This window comes from Barbatula barbatula (assembly GCF_947034865.1).
Source record: "Barbatula barbatula genome assembly, chromosome: 11".
Lineage (NCBI taxonomy): Eukaryota > Metazoa > Chordata > Actinopteri > Cypriniformes > Nemacheilidae > Barbatula > Barbatula barbatula.
Window position 1 is genome coordinate 5,307,103 of NC_136774.1, and position 25,464 is coordinate 5,332,566.

Genomic DNA, 25,464 nt, shown 5'->3' on the forward strand with positions numbered 1-25,464 from the left:
GGGATTGGTTTTTGACAATCATAAGAATGCATGGGAGTGATACAGGAATTCTGAAACACACTATACAATGAAACAATGGTTTGATCTAATAATGCCTTCAATCATTTGAACTTTTCATTCATTCTTGGAGTCAATCATTCTGCACTTATTGTTACATGTTGTAAATTCCTTTTTAATATTTTTTAGGCTCAGCGTTACATTATATTACCTTCAATTTATATAGCAGATGGATTAAACTAAATAAACTTCCAACGGAATTGTACGGTAACTCTCTATAATCACATTGATTATATCTTCATCAAATTCATTTTTACCCGGGATCAACATTTCTGGAGAATAACCTGTTCTCTACCCCAAACTTTACCGCAACCAGAACTTCCGAGGGAAATACTAAATTGATAAAAATGCTGTGTAGAAGCAACTAACCCTCAAATAAACCTTTCCTTCAGATCTGATTGCTTGATTGGAGTGTTATCCCAGTGTCAACAATGATGACCCGAGAACATCTCTCACGTGGTACCAGCATCACCAAGAAGCAAATACGACTGAACCTGGCCTATATTGAAACAGAATTGGTTAAACATCATTTATCCTGATTAAACCTGAGCACCACAAATCTCAAATTCTGTGTGAATGGGTTTTTCCTTTTCCAGTGAAATTGGTGGATCTATACTAAATTAACTTGTTGGATTAGATATTGAGTTATGTGGTTTCACTGGATTCCTTGGACAATACAGAATTGAAGAATACCTTATACAACACCCATCCAAAGCCTCACATGTCAGGCTCATCAGAAACCAACATCAACCGTTCTCTTATGACACAACATGCCTAAGAACACGTACACGTACACATCTTTTATTTGTTGTTTTTGTTTTCTCTTGTCTGATGAGATGGGTGTTTATCTGGGAGGTATAACAAGCCAGTCCTCCCCAATCCTGTACTGAAATCTTCTCTCCAATCACTTCATCTGTACACAATTGTCCCTGTATGACATATAAGACTGCTGAATGGCCCATTTGTTTAGTTTATGTACATTGTCACACAGCACAAATTGTATATTGGAATAATGTTATTCTTCAATTATCATCACTATCTTTGTCTCAAACTGTTTTTACCTTTTAGAATGAATCACCTACAGCACATCACCTACACTTATTTCAAGGTTTTGTTTGTATAGTTGTTGTTCATTGCTACACTGTGGATCTGGTTTCTCTCTATCAAACTAAGTTTGCAATCGTTGTGATGTTGTGCTGTTTAGCATAGCCTTATCAGCACGGGCAAATTTGTTACCCAGTCACGGCATATTGGAGCGCCAACAATGGCGCTCTTTGTGGAGGAGTCGGACATGCCCGCCGCTGCAGCGGAGGCGAGTCTGTTTGTTTTGCCAAGCATCAATGGAGGCCATAATGGTCCTGTGACCACACTGTGTGCCCAATCTTAAGAGCCAATCAGATCATAGAATGATAGAGATACAATTTAGTTTAGGGCTCCCGCAGAATAAAGATAAAAATTGAGTGACATTAAATATAATGTAAAAGAAAGCTCTGTGTGTTAGCTCACGTAAGCATAGCTCAATAAACAATTTACTTTGGAATGGAGAACATTTGGATAGGGGAACGGGTTATAATATATTGTATACTGCTTGAATCATGAAATAAAAAAAATTCTTTTCAGGGCAATATTAGTGTATTTGACCATATAAATCCATTCTGTGTCATGCTTTTATGTCAAGCAGTTCCTTTATATTACTGATTTATCTGAATTATAATATTTGTAAATCTAAAAAGAATAAAATGTGCTATGATTAAATCGTATCAACATCATTTGATGTTTAATTTAATAGACTTTGAACAAGAATACTGTTAGGATGCAGTTTCTACAGAAAGGAAATAGAGGACAGCAGCACTTGATGTTAAAACCCTCAACAAGCGTCTTCCTTATATCAGTTGTTATCATTTAACATTTTTGTGCATTTTATTCATATTTATGATATCTAAAAAATCTTTAATATCTTGTCATATTTTGCTCCAGGTCGGACTGAATTTGCCATGTCCTCTGATGTCTCAGCTTCAGAGGAGCTTCCAACACTTAAGAATACTCACAAATAAATCCCGATCTGACATTCCATAATTTGAAGAGCCAGTTTGACGACGTGTTTCAGGACGACGCTCCTACTCTGTAAATGTTCAAGACAATGACAGATCTCATGTTATTCTGCGTTCTCTTTTATAATTTTTTGTGTGGGAAGAACGTTGTTTAAGTGTGCTCACCAAAAAAGCATTTAGACTTACGTACATTATGACAAAAGGGTGGAGTGAGAAACATTAAGGGAGCCGGTAGTTTGAGTAGTTATTTCTTTGAAAGCACATCATACCTCAGCATGAATGACGGGTGACAGGAGGGTTGACGACTTATTACAAGCAGTCCTCCACACAGCAAATACTTTCCTAGTTCAAAATATCCACTATACGGGACACATTTGCATCCGGTGTCTTATCTTAACTGTTAACTGAAGTATTTTTATTGATCTCATATATTTTTTTAAAGTTTCTTTTACATTTGCCGCCATATCATTTTCAATTAAATCTCATGGAAAAACGTAGCTATTTTATAGCGAATGAGATCATGCAAATGTAAGCTTGATCTAGGACACTGGATTTTCACCGGGAGAATCCATAGTACACTTATTGAATGTTAATATTTACATTGATTTACATATTTACATTTTGTTGACACTTTTATCCAAAGTGATTACAGACTACATTGTGTGTGTGTTACCTAAAACCCACAACCTTTTGCTCTAACCGCTGAGCCACAGGAATATATGTAAATTACATGCAAGTAGAAACAAATGTTAATTTTAACTACATATTACACTGTGTATATTAGGAAACAATTACATACAAAATACATGTCTAGTACAGCTTAATACTTGTTTGTAGTATTGCTCACTAATAGTTAGTCTTACTCATGTAATGACGATATAATGTAAAATCAGAAAATGATTCAAATAAGTGCTTCATACCTTTTTTATAAACTTGGTAATACGACTGTTTTTTTCCGGTCCTTAAGTCTAATTGGAAAAACCTTAATTCCAAGAGGGCTTCTGTTTGAACAATTCTGTTCCAGACAGGCCCTGGTGCATCGCGTTGCTCTGGGACATACAGTTTTCAGATTCTAAAATTAAGGAAAAATGTCAGGTATACCCAATATTTACAGCAAAGTACTGTATCAGCAAACATTGCTGCTTACAGTACAGCTTTAGTCGCTGAAATCCCAACTCCAACTGGTATCTCTGTTTTGTATCTTTCCTACTGTGTGTGTCGGTCATGAGTCTGATTAATACCCACGTCTGTTCCACGCTGCTAAATGGCCTGTAACAGGGCTGCTGGTAAGAGCAATACTAGAATCAGTCATGATAAAACAGACAGTCAGAGACTCATGTCTGCGTTCCCTAGCTATCTGACCCTGCCTGCACGTTATTGGTCACTCCTGATGGGGTCAAATGTCAGGGTTGCTGTATTGCTGTGAATTGCTCTGTATTGCTCTTCACTGTGAGGGTCAGCTGGGAAACATGCAACCACATACTTGCAGAGTCTCACCTTGTGTGTGTGTGTTTGTATGTATCTTTCATCAGTGTTAAGCAGTGGCTTATAACTGGAATCCCTTCGGTCCTTCTGAAACTACAGACACATGCTCTGTTTTTCATGCTCGGATGTGCTCTTATATATCCTTTGTACGCAAGCACTTTAAACAAGCAAAGAATACAGAAAGGAAAAAATGAAGAGACCACTCCAGTTTTGCCTTTATCTGCATTTCTGCATGTATTGTGTGCTTTCCAGTCTATTGTCAGCTGAATTTCAACAAAAAAATACCCCAGGAATGATATAAAGTCACCCAACAGCAATGTGAATGACTGAGAGAATGAAAAGACGCATTACAAATTTGAAACAAAAATCATATATACATTTTAACAGTATTGTGTTTTTTAAACAATATGAAGTTGTTGTTGCCGTTTTTCCCATTTCAAATGTATATATTATATATAAAACAATATTTGGCATTAAGTAGACATGTTGTCTCTAGTTGACAGAATGAACAACATTGATTTTACACATACCTAGAAAATAATCTTACTTTTTCTGTTGCTATCTTTTGGGGTTATACGGCATTAATGTATCTAGCACCATGCATTTTCTTAATGAAAATGCAGAAAATTACAATAAAAAGTTGACGTTTGTCAATGCAAACAATATTGCTGGGTTAGTTATTTAGGCCCCAGAAATTTGACATGTTTATGTTTGTTGGTCATCCGTACATCAAATGTATTGTTGAGGAGAGGTTCTTTTGTCTTGCAACACGCCTATCAACCATCAATAACACTTAAGAAACCTCTATAATCACCCCAACAACCACCCGGAACACATTAGCAACTGCACTGCATTGTACGCAAGGTACAGGCAAAAACAACTAAAATCTCCTCTTCTATCAAAAGATGTGAAAAGCTGAGATGGTGCTTAAGATAGTATTAGACAAGTGTCTCCTTTTAGCATTCTTTGTCACTGTACTACACTTAGAAAACATTTTGGGCACAGGTTCCCTGAGTACAGGTGATGATGGACGGGTACGCAATGTTGACAGTCAGGTCAGGTGCGGTTACTTGGAATTATATCTTATAATCAATATGAAAAGAATGACGCCTCACCCAATCACTGAATAGAACTCTATTAGAGGTGAGGATGCCAAGCTACTCACTAATCTGGTTGATTGTTTTTGAAGAGGGTGTGTGTGCTAAAAGTATCTGGCAACAATAATGAATCTGATCAAACCAAGGTGGTCATATGACGTTGTTCGAGTATTGTTTTGGAGGTGTGAGAAGTGTTCTTTACTTCAAGTAAAAGTTCACCTGAAAATGAAAATACTGTCATCATTAACGCACCCTCTTGTCATTTCAAACCTTCATGATTTTCTTTCTTCCGCGGAAGACGAAAGAAGATATTTTGTAGAAAGTTGGTAACGGAACAGCACCGGACCTCATTCACTTCTATTGTGTGGACACAAAACCAATGCAAGTGAATGGGGTCCAGTTAACAACAACAACATCATCGTTCTGCAAAAGTAAGAAAGTCAAACAGGTTTGAAATGACAAAAGGGTGAGTAAATGATTACGGAATAAGAAATGTTGAGTAAAATGTCCCTTTAATACCTGCCCTCATGTCCCACAACTGGACCGCATACCTAACACTGTTGACCCACCTGTCTTATCGGTTTGTTTACAGGTCTATGTTTTAATCTTTCAGACTCAACATGCAGGCTGTCTGTTGTGTCAGCCTACACAAAAATCCCATACATATTTCCAATAGATTATGTCTTGAGCCTTTCAATGACCATGATTCAATAACACAACTGATAAAACTGAATTATACAAATTATTTAACTGAACATTAAACCATGGCAGAACCGTACCACATAGGATCATTCTATAAGGTAAAGTTAGTTTGAATGTGCACAAAGTGAATAAAACAATGATGAATCCCCACCTCTGAAAGGTCATTGAGACTAAAGCAGATATTAGAATCCGAATTCTAGTTTCCTCACAGGTATGAATTGCCATGAGGTTGTGTTGGTCTGTTAAATGTGTAAATTCATACAGCATTAAACGAAATAACCAACAAGGTATATGGGAATCCTTACTATGTTGTGAATGCAAGTTCTTGTTCCATTGTTGCTTTTATAACGATGAACCTTCTTTGTTTTCTAAAACCTTTAAATATTTTAACTTAACATCTTAACTGTCCTCTCCGAAGTTGACAATACCAGAAGCATTACCATTTTGCTACAGAGATTGTATCTTTGTCTGTATTGTATAGCAAATAGACTTTACTCTGAGTATGAACCCGCAGATGTTACGGATGTGAATAACGGAAACAACAACACAGCATAATCCCCACTCACAACAGACCACACTCCCCTCCAGAAGCAATGTCACTCTCCTGATAATAACTGTGTATAAACCTGTGCTAGACAGAGAGGGAGATGAACCTGCTTTATCAGGGTTTCTAACTCTTTTAATCCTTTAATGATGGAGCCAAAGTGGCTGAGACACTGGATCGGTTAGACCCGAAGGTTTTAATCCTGTTTACCCCTAAACTTAGACTACAGCTTTTTCCTCCCCAAAGGGCGTTGCTTTGAGAGCCACCACAACGAGAACAGAGATCAGGGGAAACCAGATCAATGCTTTGGTTGAATGAATCTAAAATGTGAAGTGGTTTGCATCAGAACGTACAGATCTTTGGAAGAGTATGGACAGTCATAAACTTGAATTCTGTGTGACATCAAATCAGGTTAAAATTCTGTCTTTTTTGTCCATTACACCTTTTGGTCTCATTTTATTTGCTCACCGGGGCTATAAACATCAAAAGCTTATTGAATAATGAATATTTATTTTAAGTTATTTACTTTCAGGACATTCAAGATATAAGTCATTTTTTCAGTGGAACAGTGAAGATTTTTTTGCCAAGATCTTGGTGCGTATTCCCCTATATTTACGGTCGATTCAAAAAACACAATTCCGTTAATGTCTAATGAAGCAAACCATTCTGTTACTTTACAACAATATAATTGGTAATCCATTGGTAAACAAACAATCATGTATGTTTGTTTAGATGGATACATGGAAATAAGATGGAAATGATTAATAATATTATTAAGATAATCTTATAGCATTTTTTCACAAATGACAAAATTCATTTGTGTTCAACCGAAGAAAGAAAGTGATAGAGTATATGGCTGGGAAGGCTTGACAATTAGTCTATTTAAAGATAATTTTCATATTTGGGTAAACTATTATTTAAGCTAAATATTTTTTTAATGTTAAACCGTGAATACAGATAAAATCCTACAGACTGTTATTTTTATACTTTATATTGTGAAATACATTTTTTTATTATTCTCCCATTTAGAGTCAAACTGTGAAAGCAGAAAACTAGCCCAAGCCTTATTTAATCCCAAATTTCCAATACAACTTGTCCGACTTTTGCAAAAAGGTATCTTCCTATACGCAAAAGAGACATAAAGATATAAAAGAGTTGTGAAATGAATGTATAACACGTTGGTGTAACTACCAGCAATGTGGTTGGGCATTTTTCGGACATAATATTACTGGTGTGTATTTCTGCTGAGAAAAAGCAGTGATTTTTTTATTATAGTATAATTTATTTTTCTCAAATGTGAGACTCTATTTGTATTCGGATATACACACACAAATCTATTTGGATATATACATAAACTGTTATTTTCAACCTAGCGTTGGGTCACAAATGTTGGTTGGGTTTGTTCTTTCTTGACCCAAAGCTGGTTTGAAATTCTTTTTTTGGATGAATCGTTCTTTTTAAATTGTATTCAGGTTTGTACAGATTCAGAAATGAGAGCTGCATGTGCCCAATACCCAATCCATGAAGGCTGTTTAAACTGAATGTTTAATTCCCAACATGGGTTTCCGTATCAACTTCAAGATGAACTAACCAGTTAGCTCCACCCGTACTTGCGTGAGAGTACGGTCTAATTTGATTGACAGGTGTAAGTTAACATGACTGAGTCACTGTTAACAGCTTTGTTTATTCTCCGTCACACAGGTGGACACCAGCTCCACCCACTATGAAATCCACATATAGTGTAGGAAAGAGGTCTTAAGACCTGACTTGTACCCTAGTCCACTAACATATATTTTGGCATGGACGTTGCGTAAGCAAGTTGAAGAATTTAACAGAATAACATAGTTTTGGAGATATCTTTTGTTAGTTTCAGGTAAATTGCATTGAGTGGTAAAACCTCAAACAGCCAGGTAATACCAGGTACTCAAGAAAAAAAGATAATAGATTAAAGAGTCAAGTGCTTTGTTAATTACTGGGTAAGACAATTTTTTATAATACACATTGACAAGCAGACAAAACAAATAATGCGGGTGTGGCTTGACAACAGGTTCATTGGAGAAAAACAGCTATCTCTGACACTAGTGCCACAAGCCTGTACAAGTGCTGTGGTCCCTATTATTGTTTCATATTAATAGACATAGTTCACAAAGTCATGAATCTGGGCTCCAAACCTGGATGCTACTTGTTTGAGAAAATTAGAAAATCTCACTGAAAATAATTTGGAAACATTTTGGGCAATTCCAGTGTTATGGAGTTTCTGTAAAAACTTGAAATGTTTTATATATTTATATTTTTACATTTATATTGACCCATCTGTTTACTAAACCCTGTAAATAGAGTTAAGACATATGAGAAATGTTTTCTATTTGAGATGAGGTAAATAAACACGCAATCTTTTGTTTTGTTATTGTTTAGTTCTGTTCCTGTTCCACGTTTTGTGTTCATTCATTAGTTTTCGTAGTTGTTACTTATTCCCGCACCTCTTTTTTTGTTTCCCTCACAGCAAAATTGGAGGCTTTAAGAGTGTGGATTATATATACACTGTGAGTGTTAAATGTGACAATTTTTTTAACACTGGCGATATTACTGTGCTTGATTATGTTTCCATGTGTATTTAAGCCTTGGGTTTTACCCCCTTCCTTTGTCAGGTATTGTTTATGTTAACGTGGTGTGTTTATTCTTAAGGATCTGTTATTAAAAGCCAGTTTTGTTATATTCCTTCGTTGTGCGCTTTCAATACGCTGCACACGTGACACTCATGAGGATTTAAACCACTAAACATTGACAGCTGAGCTATCTGTATAGTAAAAATCTTATTATTTTCTTATCTTCTTTTGTGTGTAAATAAATACATAAATACGTAATCTATATTCACCCCATTTAATAACAGTGCACAGTAACAATATTTGTCACTACAAACATTAAAATCACATGTGTTTAAACTAAAAGTTATGACTTACTGTATTCAATAGATTTCAAGTATGTTTGTTTATAAGGATCATACATTTAAGTTATTCAAACAAGTTTGTCATATTCTGTAACAACAAACTTGGCAGTGTGTCAACATGCATATTTTTCTAAACAAAAACACAGGTGACATTTTTGAACTTGAATAATGACTTCAAGTCACTCTACATCACGCACATAAATTTACAATAAAGAACAAAATGAAAAACATAACAGGCTTTTATACACGAGGCAATTTAGGGGAGGGGATTTACTTTATAGGGTGATTTAGGCCTTTTAAATTGTCAATTCAATTTGATAATATGCTAAAGAAATTAGCTTTTTTCTATACAAATATTTTAACAATGAGAATTGCATTCATTCACAATGCATTAACTAATCACCTTTGGCATTTTTAAGGGAATGGCTTTGCTGCCAATCCCATGTGTTTTCACACGACATCACAATGAATTCCCTTGTGCATGCATACGCATATACGCAAATTCATACGCATGCAATTGAATTGAATTGAATATTGTTCAACATGTATAGTTTTGTGGGAGGTTTGGGGTGTCACAGAAACATTTTAGCATTTTGAAAAGAATGAAAAACAATTGATAGGAATAGAAAGAAATGGATAAACACACAAAATTCCAGAGTAACTCTGGAGCCAGACCAAGTGGGTGGCACTCTGGATGAACTCGTGCTCTGTTCGAAAAACCCCCATATCACGGGCCGCTCTTATCTCACAAACCAAAACAATGTCGCCAAACAGATTAACATTATTAAGTGGCATGACATTGTTGTGGAGATAGAAGTATGCAGGGTGGATATGTTCTAGATGGGTGGATCTGTAAGATCACTTCCACTGAAAGAAAGGGGCAAAATCTAGAACAAGTTTGATGTCAACACCACTCTTCACCAGACAGGTTTGGGTTTAAGATAATAACTGAAACCAGTTTGACAAATCTGACAGATCTATGAAGTATTCCAATGATTTCCCCCATCAATCACTGAATAGAAATCAAACTGCTACCCATTTTAATGTATGGTGCTGAAAAACAAATATATACTGTACACAAGGAAACTACATAAGAGTTTAAATTATGGTGTTTGTAATGACGATATCTAATCTAAATTAAATTGAATCTCTCAATTCCTCAAAACAATTTCTCATGAGAAGACAAATGTTAAGAATAGTCTTTCCTTCATACCTCACTTTAAAACTCCCGTAACAAACACTTGTACATTAACTAAAGAAGTCTGGTTAGGCCTGAGAGATCTTTAAAGAGAAGTGGCTTATGACCAACATAGTAGTTGCTTCCTTAAAGGGATATTTAAAACAAAATTTCCTGATGTTTTACTCACCCTCAAGGCATCCTGACTGAATATGACTTTCTTCTTGAAGAATGATACGATATAATTTTACTTCCAAGCGGTAGAATGGGAGTGAATGGGCGTAGACTTTTTGAAGCTCCAAAAAGGGCATCCATCGATCATAGAACTGCTCGACATGACCCTGTCATCTTAACAAAAGTCTTCTGAAGCGAATCGATATGTTTGTTTAAGATAAATATTCACATTGACAGAGCTATGAAGGTTTATGTCAATCTTCCGTTATCCCTCATCTACGCAATGCTTGTTTTTCCAGCGAAAGATGTTGACAAAAGCTCCGGCGTAGAGGAGACGCCATCCAAAGTCAAGTCAAGTCAAGTCAAGTCAAGTCAGCTTTATTTATATTGCGCTTTTTTACAATTTTCATTGTTACAAAGCAGCTGTACAAGAAAACATTGACTATAAGCAAAACATAAAAGGTTATGCAAGTCAAAACACAGGTCAAATATCAGACAGACTATAAATTCCTATATGCAGTGTTAATTAAATAAGACTATAAAATTCTTGCAGCCCCCCCAGCCAGGCAAACAGTGCCAAATAGTATGCAAACGGTGGCGAGGAACTCAAAACTCCATTGGAGGAGAAAAAAAACCTCCCCCTAACCAGGGGATTCCAGTTTCAGCTCTGCACAAGCTCGACATGGCTTGCACAACAAGGCAAAATAAAAAAATGTAGATTTAAGATTATAATTAATAATCTAATTAATAATCTAATAGTGGCTGAAGTTTTGTAGAGTCAGCACGTCCTTTTTCCAGCTCTATCATCACAGCATTTGTCAGGTCTGGGTATGGAAGGTGCCCTGCCCGCTCCGGTAACTTTGGACTGCGTCCTGCGCGCTCTAGTAACCTTGGAACAATGAGACAAGATTGGCTGAGAGTAGAGTACTGTTCTGCACTCTTTTATGCAACAAATGCATCAGCTGTTATTGGAAGTGTTCCTGGTTCCGGTTGATCTAACTAGTGCAGCCTAAATCTTTGGAATATATATTATGATAGTGTAGTGTATGCAAGATTAAAAAAATGCGTCTTTAGTCTAGATTTAAACTGACAGAGTGTGTCTGCCTCCCAGACAGTGCAGGGAAGACTGTTCCAAAGTTTAGGCGCTAAATAGGAAAAGGATCTGCCGCCTGCACTTGATTTTTAAATTCTAGGTATTACCAACTGACCTGACGCCTGACAGCGTAGTAATAAGCAAGATTTTAAAGTTAATGCGATGCTTTATAGGTAACCAGTGCAAGGTTGACAGAACCGGGCTTATATGCTCATACTTTTTTGTACGTGTAAGAACTCGAGCTGCCGCATTTTGGACTAGTTGGAGTTTTTGTAATAGGCCTGCAGGGCAACCACTTAAAAGTGCATTACAGAAATCTAGTCTTGATGTCATAAAGGCATGAATTAGCTTCTCTGCATATGATGCTGACAGCATATGACGCAGTTAAGATATATTTTTCAGATGGAAAAACGCAATTTTACAGGTGTTGGGGACCTGGTTCTCAAATGACAGAGTACTATCAAATAAAAAGCCAAGATTCTTTGCTGAAGATGAGGGTTTTATGGAACATCCATCAATAGTTAAGCAGTATGCAATAAGGTTGTGACACATGGCGGTTTTCGGTCCAATAAGTAACACTTCAGTTTTGTCCGAGTTCAGTAATAAAAAATTGCTACTCATCCACTTTTTTATATCGACTATACATTCCACTATTCGATTGCTGTGTTTCATGAGGCTTCGAGGAAATATAAAGTTGGGAATCATCAGCATAACAGTGAAAGCTTATTCCGTGTCGATTTATTATATCTCCTAGTATAATGTATAATGGGAAGAGCATAGACCCTAAGACTGAGCCCTGTGGTACACCGTACTAGATGGAGTTGCGATTTGCGTGATAACTCATTGTTTATTGCTACATATTGAAAACAGTCGCATAAATAAGATCTAAGCCATTTCAAAGCTATGTCCTTAATGCCGACATAATTTTCGAGTCTATGTAGGAGCGTGCTTTGGTCAATGGTGTCGAATGCAGCACTAAGATCTAGCAGCACCAATAAGGAGATACAACCTCGGTCAGACGCCATAAGCAGATAATTTGTAACTCTACTCAGAGCAGTCTATGTATACAGGTTTGGAACAATTTGAGGGTGAGTAATTAAATTTTTTTGGTGTACTATCCCTTTAAACAAATTGAAATACATGTAAAGCAGAAATATAATATTTGTTCATTTCTAATTTTCACAGAAATATGTCACATATAATACTCAAATCTGGCTTAGTATTGCAGGTTTATATACCCTTCTCACTTTTGAGGTTTTTCTTTTGTCTCACTGATTGTATACAATCTTAACAAGGTAAATCATGCCATCTTTCCTGGAGAAACCTAACTGTTTCCATCAGACAACAGACCACCTCCGGTTCAGGGAAGTTTAAGCTTTTGCTCTTATGAATATAACTTAAGCTGAATTTGACAAGCATAGGGGCATTTGTGATTGCTATCTCTTGTAGCAATGTTAAACTTCTATGTTGAGCAGGCCCGCATGTTTCACAAAAAATCCTTCCCTTGATTTATCAGCCAGCATAGCTTTTGAACATGGCAAGTGTTCAAAAATAGTCACAGTCATTGGTACACAATGGAAACTAAATTTAGACATGTTTTTAGGAATTACTTTTAAGAGTGTCATGGGAAAACTGGATGCTGGAACTTCAGAACCAAAGAAAAACATGTTTTAGTTAAGGTGATGTGCAATTTTATTCACGAGCTGTACAGTTGTATAAAAAATGATGAACTGCGATAAATTAAAGGTTTCTTCCTTCAGAAACATTGGTCAATTTCTCATAATATTTTGTCCTATTTGTATAGATAAATGTCTTATGATCTTTTACACCTTTTACGTTGTCTTCTTAAAAAGCAGTGAAGTAGGTACAAGCCTTCGAGTGGAATGACATGCGTCAATTTTTTTGAAATATGTTTTTCATTTTTGACTCCTGGGATGTTTGGATATGGCCATTTACATTCACAAGGTGACCATACTCATTAAGACATGATATAAATATGCCGGTAATATTATAAGCATATAGAGAGTTACATTTACATTTATTCATTTGGCAGACGCTTTTGCGACTTACAAGTAGTTTTTTACAGCGACACATTACTGCAGAGCAATCAGGGGTAAGGTGCCTTGCTCAAGGGCACTTCAGTCATGGCCTGCTGGCACTGAGATTCGAACCTGCAACCTTCTGATCACAAGCCCAACGCCCAGGCCACAACTGACCCCAACTGAGTTATTTTTGCTGTGACACAATGTGCATCTTTTGGAAAATATGCAACAATATTATGTCTCTCAAATACAACATATTTTCCAATTTCCATGTTGTATTCTTTTACTTATTTTTTTCTCTTCTGCTTGTGTAAAGCTGCGTTATAACAATGTAAAATTGTGAAAAGAAATACGTTCGAATTGAAAATGAATTTTAAGTAAGCAGTGAAACTCACTTCTCTTTATTCAGTCAAAAGAAGAATATCTTCTTGATATATCACTCCCAGAACCTTGCAACCTACCCAGAAAAGCAACTAACCACCAAAAGGAAGGATAGGCTACACTGGGAAAAGGCTTAACGCTCACATTTGAAAAATATACTTTTATTATACAGAATACAAAGTTGTACAATGTAAAATCGTAATAACGAATATTATACGAATGAACATTCACAAAGTCCAAGACAATGTCCTTTCATCACAGTGCTGGCCTCCATACTCTAAGTCCGTTTAAGTCGTACACGTACGGCCTGTATGGGTAGGATTTATAGACTAAAAGTGATGCTCTGATAAAGTCCTCTTCCGCAGCACAAACAACGTCCGTTCCTTCTCGTTTATGAAAGTAGTCCTCCGTGCTGTGCTCCGTTAACTGCCTCCGTTTGGTTTTATATCTTCTGTTCTGGAACCAGATTTTCACCTGCGTCTCGGTGAGGTTGAGCGCGCACGCAAGGTGCGCGCGCTCCGGGGCGCTCAGGTATCGCTGACGGCTGAACTTCTTCTCGAGCTCGAGCACCTGCAGGTGAGTGAAGGCGGCGCGCGAGCGCTTCTTTTTGCCACAGCCGCCGCCGCTCGTCATCTCCGTCAACGACACAGTTTTCTCCTCGGACGCGATGTCCGCTGAATCTGGCAAAGTAAGAAAACGAAATGGATTTTAGATGACGTTTTAGAAACTTTTCAAATCATTTTACGCAGCGTCTCCTCGATAAAGCCACAAAAAGAAGTGAGAGACTAGAGAAAGTAGACGCACATCTTGCATGGCAATTCTATTTCTTCACCAAACCGCATTTCTTCATTGCCCGACTGCCAGACATCCGGGAGATACGTGACGATATTGAAGGTAAAGCGAAGTTGTTTTTGTTACCTGTTTGTCTTTCAGTGCTGTCGACCGTGCTGGTTTCAGATATCCATGAATCGTCTTTTTTATCCTCTTTTAAAGAGAGAATGTCCTCTATGAAAAACGACGTCAGCTGCTTGTTTGAAGCCGCCATCTATGTAGCTCAAATCCCGAGAAAGGTACAGTAAGAATAAAGCGTATTGCTTCTGGTCTGTGTGTATTCCTGCTACGTTATTGGTACTTTCACTCTTTAGCGCTCCTGCATCACTTTAAATAGCGCTTGTGTGTGTCGTTGTCTCTTCTCCTATTGGAGGAGCGTCCTTTAGTGACGCCCTTAGTCCTTGATGGCTTAAACAGACACGGCGACATGGAACATCATTCTGTCAGCAATGATAATACAGGGTATTAACTCTTAGGTCTTAAACTCTTGTTGGAAAAAAGAATCTGCCACCCTTACGTATCTTTCTTTCTTTCTTTCTTTCTTTCTTTCTTTCTTTCTTTCTTCTTTCTTTTATTTATTTCCCGTATACATTTTATGTATTGTTTGTAATCATTCATGGCAGGCCTGTTCAAACACTCCTTGTTTTGGTTTCGGAAACATTTGATATTATGGATTTTTTATATTTGCATATGGCTTTTTATTAAAGTACAACACATATTTTCCCTTATACGTAGGATCACTGCAGTTGAATTATAATTTCCATGTATTTATATAAGTATGATATATATTTGTTCATCAAACATACTCTAGTGTATAGGATCACTGTGTATTAAATGAGAAACGTCAATAGCAATAGTTTGCACTTACACATCGGAACCAGGTCTTAGAATCTAGTGAGATTTATTGTGTAACAAGATATCAGTATTAGTCTCATATCATCCCTATATGTCAAGCTGGGGGTAAGCCCCGGGCACCGGGGTATGTGTTCATAAGCCAGAGGAGGTACCATAGCCAGGCTGGGTCAGAGTGGGTGGCCCCCTCCCCACGGAGCTAATGACTTCAACATATTTGGTCTCGGCTCCTTCTCCTGACCCACACGTTGTTGTGTGGGTGTTTGTTTGTTGTGGGCCTGTGCTTCTGTGTGACCCCACAGTGCTCGGCAGAGGGGAGAGAGGGAGAAACATGGACATTGAGAGAAGAAGTTAAGGGGGAGGCACGTTAAGGTAGAGAATGAGACAGGGAAAGAGGACGCACTGGCCCCAGGAGAGAAGGGAGTTTGCTTGAAAAAACACAAAGCCTGAGAGTGACAAACGGTATTGTCCACCGGCATGACCTCCCACCATAAGCTCTGAATGTCTCACCTTGGTCAGTCTAGGTCTATGGATCCACCTCCACCGTTCTTGGCGGGAAGTTACACTATATCGTGTTTCTGTTAGCTAGATACGATTATGATCACAAATTTGAAAATGATTAATATTAAGATTTTATCACAAAGAATGCCATGATTTTGTTTCATGTTTTTTATATAAAATTACCGATTGGGAGCACATATGATCTTTCTTTCTTTTAGATTAGATAAATTGGTGCTGTAAATGTATGTTGTCGTGCTCATTTATTTTGTCTTCCACTGTCTATTTTGTTATCAACTGACCTCACATTAAGAGGATTTTGTTTTGAAAATTTTTAGACCTCATTACCTCATTTCAACTGTTGTCATGTAAACTTTTTAGTTAAGATGTTCGCCACGATAGTGCTTACCTTGAATAATCTTGCTATCTGTCTCCGCTCCCTCTTATACACTACCTGCATTGCTCATCTTACCTCTTTGATCAAGTCTTTTTCCTGTTTTCTCCTATCTTAAACACATACAGCATTTAGTCATTTATTTACACTGTGAGATTTCAGGGCCTATGTCGTGCTTTGGCCATGCAAAACAAGCAGTGGTAATTGGGTGAACATATCTTAAAGCATGTGTAATGCAACTCCTGGTTTCTCTTCTGACCTCTTGTCCCTACACAATGTGGAAGAGATGTGTAACACCGTTTGCTTGTTTTGGGCCAGATGTGGGCTTGTTAGAATCTGACCCTGTCGACAGGAAGACATATGTCATACTTGCTATGTGATCTGGACATCTCGCGGGTGTCCTGTGTTGGAGTTTTGGTACATTCCACATTACTTTTCACCAATCAGATTAAGTTAGTTACATTATTAGGTATTTGGCTAATCTACAGTATTTTACATATATTAGGGTAAATTAGTTACCATATGTTTGTATGTTGCCATATTTACATCACAGTTCAAACACCATCATCTATACTGTTTTGTGGGGATTGTACCTCTGTAGTTATTGGATCTAATTCAATTAAATGATGTTCTGTAAAAAGGATTTGTATCTTCTTGTTAAATTGTATTAATGCTTCAAAAACTGGAAATTTAGTGATGGTATTAATACACTTTCCATATTTGTTGTTTTGAACAATTGGGTTGGTTTTAAATAAACAGAAATTAAGGATGGTTTGAGGTAGACAATTGAAGAGTAGCGCCCTCTTGTGGATATCAAAATATCATCAAATCAGTTTATTAGAAATAGACTAATGTTTGCTCTCCACACATACTTTTTACAGATCGATGATACAAATAAAATGTTGTTTAAAAGGTTCCAATCTATTTAATGAAGTCCACATCTTAAAATTTTTCATTCATTGAATGTTCTACTAAAATACAAGCAATATTTGTTTTGGAAGTGAATCATCTCCATCAACTCCAGCTGTCTGTGGTTAGAATTCTGTTTGGGGTTTAGCTGTTGTTAGCCAGCACGTGAATTCTGAAGTTTTTCAGAAGATTATGAGCAACAGGGCAAATATCACTTTACATTCTTGAAAAAAACGAGGTGTCCCAGATTCATCAGTGATAGTCTGATCACAGTTCCGTGTCTAACCAGCACCTCCAGAGCAGAAGTCTTAAGAAGTTAAGCTTCCACTACCCAAACCTCATTTGGATTTCTTTAACTTCACCCTAAATTCAGTCCTAAGACTTCTGGTGGGGCTGCTTAAAAATGCTGTGACAGGTGAGTAATGTTAAGAGGCACAGAAATCCCAAACAACATCGGGAACTCTCTTATTTTAGGCATGGTGTTTTTTTATAAAACAAGATTTTCTTCCACCCTTCGAGAACTCGTGGATTGTGCTCCTAGTGTGACTTTGTCTTTCAGACAACAGGGGGAGCCCCATTGCAGCATTTGAAATGGTAAAAGAAAACCGTTTTCTGAAAGAACAACCCTGATCTGAATTACATTTTTTAAAACATGTTGTTATGTGAGGGAGAGCAGCTCAATATAGTTTTTGCCGGTGGACATTGTATATTGAATGAAATCAACTTTAGGTGGTTATAAATACACCCTTATCATGCAGTTGTCTTTATAAAATGTAATTTATATTTATATAATATTTGAAATAAGTGAAAATAGGCCTGAGCATCTTAACATGTACATCATACATAGTAGCAACAGATAATTCACGTGGAGCCTAAGACGGATGTGTTTGCGGGGGACGTGACTGGTTAGGGCAGAAAAGTTGGCAGTTGAGACACAGATAAAGCACAGAGGCAGACAGCAAAGTGAAAGCTTGAGTGACAGAACGTCTTCATTCCTGCTGTGGTTATCCCTGAACAAACAACCAGTGCTTAGCTTCAGGCAAGTTCCTCTGCAGCTGAGCTTGCTACTGTGATTTTAAACATACATTAATGTGGTAGTTTTACGATGACTGTATCAAGCATAGTGAAATATGTTTAGCTCGACAACAATTCTGATGACTAAATGAATAAAAATGAAGAGACCAGTCAGGTATTGCCTTTAATGGCATTTCTTCGTGTGTTGTTATCATTCCAGTCCCGTGTCTGTTGAATTTCAACAAAAAGAAACCTCAGCAATGACAATAAGCAATATGAAAGTTATGTAAAAGGCTTATTCCATCATAAAATACATTCATTTTTAATTTCCGCTCAAATACAAAACATAAGTATTTGTGTTGTTTGAACATGAATATGAACTTGAACACATACCTATAAATATTAAAATCAGTAAAAATTTAAATAATTCTGAGTGGTCACTTTTTTCCATGGCTGTATGCTTTTTTTATTTCAAATTTTTACCAATAAGAATGCCATGTTAGAAAAGTGTTTAGGTTGTAGGTTTTGGTTGAATCATGCTTTTATACGGCATGATCAGATTATATTACTGATTCTTTAAATATGGTAACCGTGAAAATTGCACAAAAAGACTTACAGCGAATGCAACACCGTGATAATGAGATACATTGGATATAAAATACATGTGTTCATCTTACAATTAAATTTCCAGAGTAAAGTATAAGAAACTTTGATAACGTGACATATCTTACAACTAACTGAACTATTCAACTAATACTGTCTCTTTGTCCACAATTAATACATCCTACTGCAGGATACATAGATATGGATACATACCAGATATACTCAATGTCCAGATGTTGAGAGGTACAGTTGTGGTTTAGGGTGATGTTGTTTTGACAGCAAGTTATCTGTGTGGCTGTCATTGTCACCCTGTGAAACTATAATCATTCTGTCACAAGAACAGCAAGACAACTGTTTCTCACTGTAAAGGGGAGAACAAACAGAGAGACCCTGTGCTAGAAAGGTGAGCAAAACTCTTCCACACAAGATTGATGGCTTCCCCTCTAAGAAGGTGATACACAGGCCCTAAAAAGAAATTATGATCTGATATCTCTTTTCTGTCAGATATGGATCTTCACCATCATTACTCAAGCTCAGTGATCACAGTCATGTAGAGAAAGGCAGAGGGTTGGGAAGCTCACATTCTCCATCGCTATAGTAAATATAGCAATATATGAAACAATTGCTTTGAAAAAAAACACTCAAGCCTAATTTGACATCTTCCTGAAATGCAAGAAGAGGATCAAATGCAGGTGTTACTGAGGAAGGTTGTTCACCTGTCACAACTGAATCAATATTTGAACTGCACCATCAGCCACTGCTTTAGACTTCATACTCACCCATATTCACTGTTAAAAAATTAGTATTCATATTTTGATGTAAATGTATTTACTTTCTCTGTTTTATTGTATTTGACGTTTGGTGTATTATTCATTATAGTGTTACTGGACCTTCTTCTTATTTTTCATTTGTCACCGTGTCCTTGTTCTTTAGCAATAATTTTTGTTTGTAAAAACAACAAATAAAGTTTTGAAACTGCTGTGAAACTTTGATATTTGTCTTCTCCACCTGTCAAATAGTAATGATTATTTCAATAAATAAAGACTTTATTTACTGATTCTCTATCATACACTGTAAAAAACCTGTAATTTAACAGAAATGTTGTTATTTCCTCACAGTTTTTCATGTATGAAAAAAACTGTAACTGCAGAATTTTCAGTTTTGTAAAGGTTTTTCTGTTACGACCATCACCGTGACCAATCAATGTCTGCGAAAGTAAAATGAAATAATATTTTACACCTCTTCCACCATTTTGGTAATAAGTATTTGTATGAATATCAATTGTTGAGGACATACAGTAGTTTAAAAAGAAACACTTTCATCAGTTTTTACACAGCTGTTAAAATGCGGTTTTGCCAGTATTCCACTCAGTTTGAGTGTGTCTTGCCAGGGGACATGAGTGTGTTTATATATGAATGCAGTTGAGTGATGCCCTTTAAGTGTGGACAGATGTGTGGCGTAAGCATTGTTTAGGAGCATGAGAGTCTTTCTATAGATGTCTGGTCTTTATGCAGACAAAATGCCCCGAAACATCTCTTTAGATGTAATAAATACACAGTGAGTTTCCTCGCAGTCCCTTTTCTCATAGATAAATGCTGATGATCTGTAGAGCTGTCTCATTTTTTCCATGGCTGCATTGGTTGTGTTTAAATGCTGCCACTCTCCCTTTCAGATTCGAACATTTTTGTTTGGTCCAGCAAGTTCTAGCAATAGCTTTAGAGGCATACTTTTCCCCCACGTTGCCTTTGTTAGTGTTTAACATCTTGACGCAGTTTGACCTGGAATCTAGAGTCAGCTTACTGACTTGATTCGCTTCAGTTCATTCCAGCCTTTTGTGAACATAAATAAACAACAAATGTTGCTAGCCAAGAATACAAGCGTGACGGTCAATCAATTTGTAATTGTATTGTTAAACACCTTGTTGTGAAACCTGTGATATGTGTTACTGTAAGGTACAGTATTGGGGAGATATCCATTTTTGTTTAAAGAACTTGAAAATGTCCATTCCGGAAACTCAATTTAGGGTTTCGCCATTTCATAAATAACGATATAGAGTGAAGCGAGCTTAACCTTTAGCCCCATAGCCAGTTCCTGCTTCCGGCAGAACAGTGGAACAAGTTTTTTTTGTCTCCTTCAGTGTGACAAGAGAGAAGTGAAGATCCAGGCCTCCTGTGTCTTAACCCTGTCTGTCACTGGCGGACTGAGTGCGTCTCTGATGAGATCTCTTCCTGTAGAGCCGTCTTGTGCCATGCAGTGGACAATGCTTCCAACACACGTGCGCACACACACACACTCGCACACTCACGCATGCACGCACACCCAGCCACACACACACAGGTCTGTTTCACTACATTAGTAAGATCATCTATGTTTCAATGTATGTGAGAACATTATTTTAAACGTAGACCGCAAGTACAATCAGATCTGTGAACACATACTGTATGTTTACATTTCCATATGTATCCATATAGATCTGCAAGCTTGTGAACACAGTCTCACACGCACAAACTTATCTGATCTCTTAAAGTGGCCATAGTCTCCACTCTGTCTGCCCGCTGCTAAATACTGCTCTTAGCTACTTATATCAATCTGCTAAATACTGCTTCAAGCCACATACTCTTGCTTATCTGAGCTCAGTGCTGACGAGACTCTTGAGAGTGTTTTCTATATCTGCCTTGCTTCTATCTAGTCTTAAACAGGAAATAAATTGTCCATTAAGATAGCACTTAACCCCCCCCCATTGTCAGTGAAACTTTTAATAGCTCTGTTTAGTACTTATTGAGTTACGTTTTGCTATAAGTTTCATACTTGTTTCTTTAATAACTAAAGCTTGACCCCTTCACATTAATTATAGCATAAAATGTGTTGTGCACCCACAAACTTGTGTTGGTTGTAACTTAAACTATATGATAAAATGTTTTTTGTTTATAAGTATTTATACACATTATAGGCAAAGGCAACATGATATGCGTTTCTTAATGGTGATCCAATGGCCACACTCTTACAAATAAAGGTGCCTCTAAAAATCCCTTTTTTGTCTAAATGGCTCCATAAAGAACCCACATCCAAAAAAACTTTCTGTTTCAGCAAATGTTCTTTCTTGGTTCTTCAGATTATGAAAAGTTAAGAAAGATATGGTTCTTTGTGGAACAAAAAATGGTTCTTCTATGGCGTCGATGTGAAGATAAGAACCTTGATTTTTAAGAGTGCAGATTTGTCAGCATTTTCTCACGGGGACGGTTTATCAGATCCCATCATAGCTTTCATTTGATTTTAATCGTTTTCCTGACAGATCGGGAGACAACAGTGGAAGAGTGCCGGCTTGTCTGCGTTTCTGTTTACTCTCAGCCCCTGGTCCTGGATACAGACTTTGTCTTATCACGCCGTTCCTATTGTTTTATCTATTTAGCTAATGTGGCTGTAATGACAAACTCATTGGAAAGCGTTAAGATTAGGAGATGACTTGTTTAGTTTACGACATTTTAGCGCTTTCAACAATATCAGTTTAATTTACACCCAACAGTGTGAGTTTATTAGCCTAAATCACATTCATAATAATATAAATTCGTATAATGTGTGAAATGTAAAAGTTTCTCACGAGCACATTTATCTTTATGCGGCATACGAATTTCGAACAACTTCAAATATGATTTAAAATATTTGAAACACTTCATAGATTATCATACATTATAAATTGGTCAATGAGCCAAAATGAATCTAAATTTACTGTTTTTATTATTTTATGAATTTTTTAGTTGGCTGAATAAAGATACATATTTAAGATAAAATATTCGATAAATTGTAATGATAAATAACCTGTAATTATAACATCATAACCCAGAACAAACTTTCTAACTCACAGACACTTCATATTATTCCCCTAATATTTATGTTAAATCACTCTTTATGATAATTTACTGATTATGGTCAAAACTTATTTTAGGAAAATAATATGGGTTATTTATAGCTTCATCTTAAATATCTTCAAATGCATTTTCATACAAAAAGCTTCATAGGGCTAAATGTTAAATAGTAGTCTTTATTTGTTTTTTGTAAAGCACAGATATAAAATCACAAATATATATATAAAATCAGTCAACAATTGATATTGTACAGTACGAAAAAATAGTTGTTCGATGTATTTTCAGCAGTGCCGTTGGGTTATATTGTCTTTATCCAAAGAGTTCACTGTTTAGGGATTGATGTCACGTCTCACCAAGCTCTAATCCCATCAACACTTCCCGACGTTAAATTCATATCCACAAAGTGGTTTGGCATTTGGCTTGTATTGGCAAACGAAGGCACAGAAGTAAAGTTACAGTGGTATGGGTTATTTCCATAACTATTGTAATAGTTATTGTATGGATAGGATCCTACGGTGACATTGTATGGAGATCCATGACAGGGTTTTCCATCTCGCACCAACACGGGCACTGCCACCCTCCGTGGCGCAGCCAGCTCTAGAGTTTTATCCTGTCGCTGTCTCTTACACTTGTACCTCCGGTTCTGGAACCATATTTTGACCTGTGTCGACGTGAGCTTCAAAACATGAGCCAGGTGATCTCGCTCGGGCGCTGAAAGGTATCTCTGCTGCTTGAAGCGTCTTTCCAGCTCAAACACTTGCGTTTGAGAAAAGAGAACTCGGGGTTTCCTGCGCAGCCTCTGCTTTGGTTTCTCGGTGGTTGTTTCATCCTTTTTACAAGCCGAGTCGTCAAACTGACACATGCCTGAAAAATATAAAATCATAATAATCAATATTTATAAATGAATGTCAACAATGTCCTTATGTTTTTAAATATAGTTTATTAACTAAAATTGATGCACAACAATGCGCTTCGAAATCACGGAAACATTTCTTCACCTTCAATTATGGTCGACACACCAAAAGGAGATTGTCATGTATATTACTCAGGCTATATTTGAACCATGATAAGGATAAATTTGGGCCTACCTAAAGCGTCGTAATTCCAAATGGGGGTTTAGAGTAAATCGTGTAACAGCAAGGGACCAAATCTCAGAAAATCAAGTAACAAGTTAAGAGTTTGGTTCCAAAATGAGATTACTCCGTTTTTCAAAGTTGTTTTTTCCTGTGCAGTCAAATCAATATCAATCAAACTCCAGTTGGTTGGTTTTGATTCAAGCCACCATAACACAATAAAAACATGATAACATAATAACATTCAAAAATCACGTATTTTATTGTGTTATCTCATTTTGGTACCAAACTCTTCAAATATTTTGAAAATTAAAACAGCCTAGACTAAACTAATACAACAATTCAGCTCGTAATAGCAATATTCCACTCACTTCTGTCTTCGCTGGGATCCATCTCCTCTTCTGTTGGAGAACTGCAGGAGTCTCTGACGATGTCAAAGTCATCTGAACTCAAGGCGCATTTCACCTGTTCCCCAGCAATCGCACTGTGTTTCTCGGGACTGTAGAGGAGATCCAAACTCCGGCTTAATGTACTCTGCATGCATTCGAGCTGGAGCGACTGCAGAGGCACAGAGTCCAGCTCAGGACCCATGAATCCATTCGGGTTAAGAGCATGTTGATGTTCCAATTTAAGAATGTCCTTTACCGAAAATGGGGTTGAAGTCACAGGACTCGGAAGCATATCGCTGCTCTAAAGAAAGCGATGGGAGATCTAGTTGGAGGATGTGAATAGAATTGTATTCGTTTCCCCTTAAATTCAATGCAACATCTGTAAACTTATGTTTCTGTAGACGTCCACCGTAAAGGCCCACGACAGCAGGTGTTTAAAGTTTCAAATCGATCTCGAAATGTTCAGCTTGTGTGGTGACTCTTCTCATCTCCACGCAGAAGCAGCGCGAAGTGACGACCTTTATCTTTCTCTTTCCGCTGGTTAAAGGTGCGAAGAGAAGCATGTTCTTATCTTATAATGACCCCTCCCACTGGTGCGTCCCATCATCACTTACCCCATCTCACAACAGGCATTTTAGAGCAGCTTCATGTAGTTTTACACTCTCCAAACAAGAGTTATGAATTAAATGGAACGTTTCGTTTAAAGTTATTATCGCATACTTTTCCAGTATTAAAACTTAAAAAAACAATTAGATGACATAACCAGAAAGACATTTATTTGAAAATGGTGCAGCACGAATCGACAGTGTGCATGCGTATCGAGTAATCGTTTATGAAAACATATTTTTTCAATGTAGCTATTTCAACTTCAGCTAATTTGATCAGCTGTTTAGTTAATAGTTAGTTGATTCGTTTTATTTAATTGCATGTATTTTGCAGTAAGTCATTTTGTATAAACATGTACCCATCAATTATACGTAAGTGTTACAGAAAACGCATCAAATATAATTTCCAATGCTTTTAAGGAATTTGATTGAACAACGTTACAAAATAAAAAACAAGTTACACTTAAGTTGTCATTGTTTTTAGATATTTATAAAGAACAAAAAAAATTGTTCTTCATAAAAATAAACACAATGCAAAACTACATCAAAACAGAGTCTATTTGTCACTGGGTCATAAAGAGGTCCAAATATTTAAAAACCTATTTATTTCAAGTTATTTTAATGTTTAGTTAGTTTTGTTTCGCTGTTTTGCACAGCTTTTAATGCCTTTCAATATTTTATTT

At 36.8% G+C, this 25,464-nt stretch overlaps 2 protein-coding genes across 2 annotated transcripts; both read right to left on the reverse strand.

Moving 5' to 3' along the window:
- Positions 1-13,251: 13,251 nt before the first annotated feature.
- On the reverse strand, positions 13,252-14,886 carry nkx3-1 (NK3 homeobox 1). Its single transcript, XM_079466945.1, has 2 exons — positions 14,669-14,886; positions 13,252-14,430 (listed from the first exon to the last, which is right to left on the reverse strand). The coding sequence occupies exons 1-2, from the start codon at positions 14,793-14,795 to the stop codon at positions 14,006-14,008; spliced, it is 552 nt and encodes a 183-aa protein (XP_079323071.1). The 5' UTR covers positions 14,796-14,886; the 3' UTR covers positions 13,252-14,005.
- A 7,986-nt stretch (positions 14,887-22,872) lies between these two features.
- nkx2.7 (NK2 transcription factor related 7) lies at positions 22,873-24,725 on the reverse strand. The gene is made up of 2 exons (XM_079467424.1): positions 24,159-24,725; positions 22,873-23,578 (listed from the first exon to the last, which is right to left on the reverse strand). Exons 1-2 carry the CDS (start codon positions 24,466-24,468, stop codon positions 23,064-23,066), a joined length of 825 nt encoding a protein of 274 aa, XP_079323550.1. The 5' UTR covers positions 24,469-24,725; the 3' UTR covers positions 22,873-23,063.
- Positions 24,726-25,464: the final 739 nt, after the last annotated feature.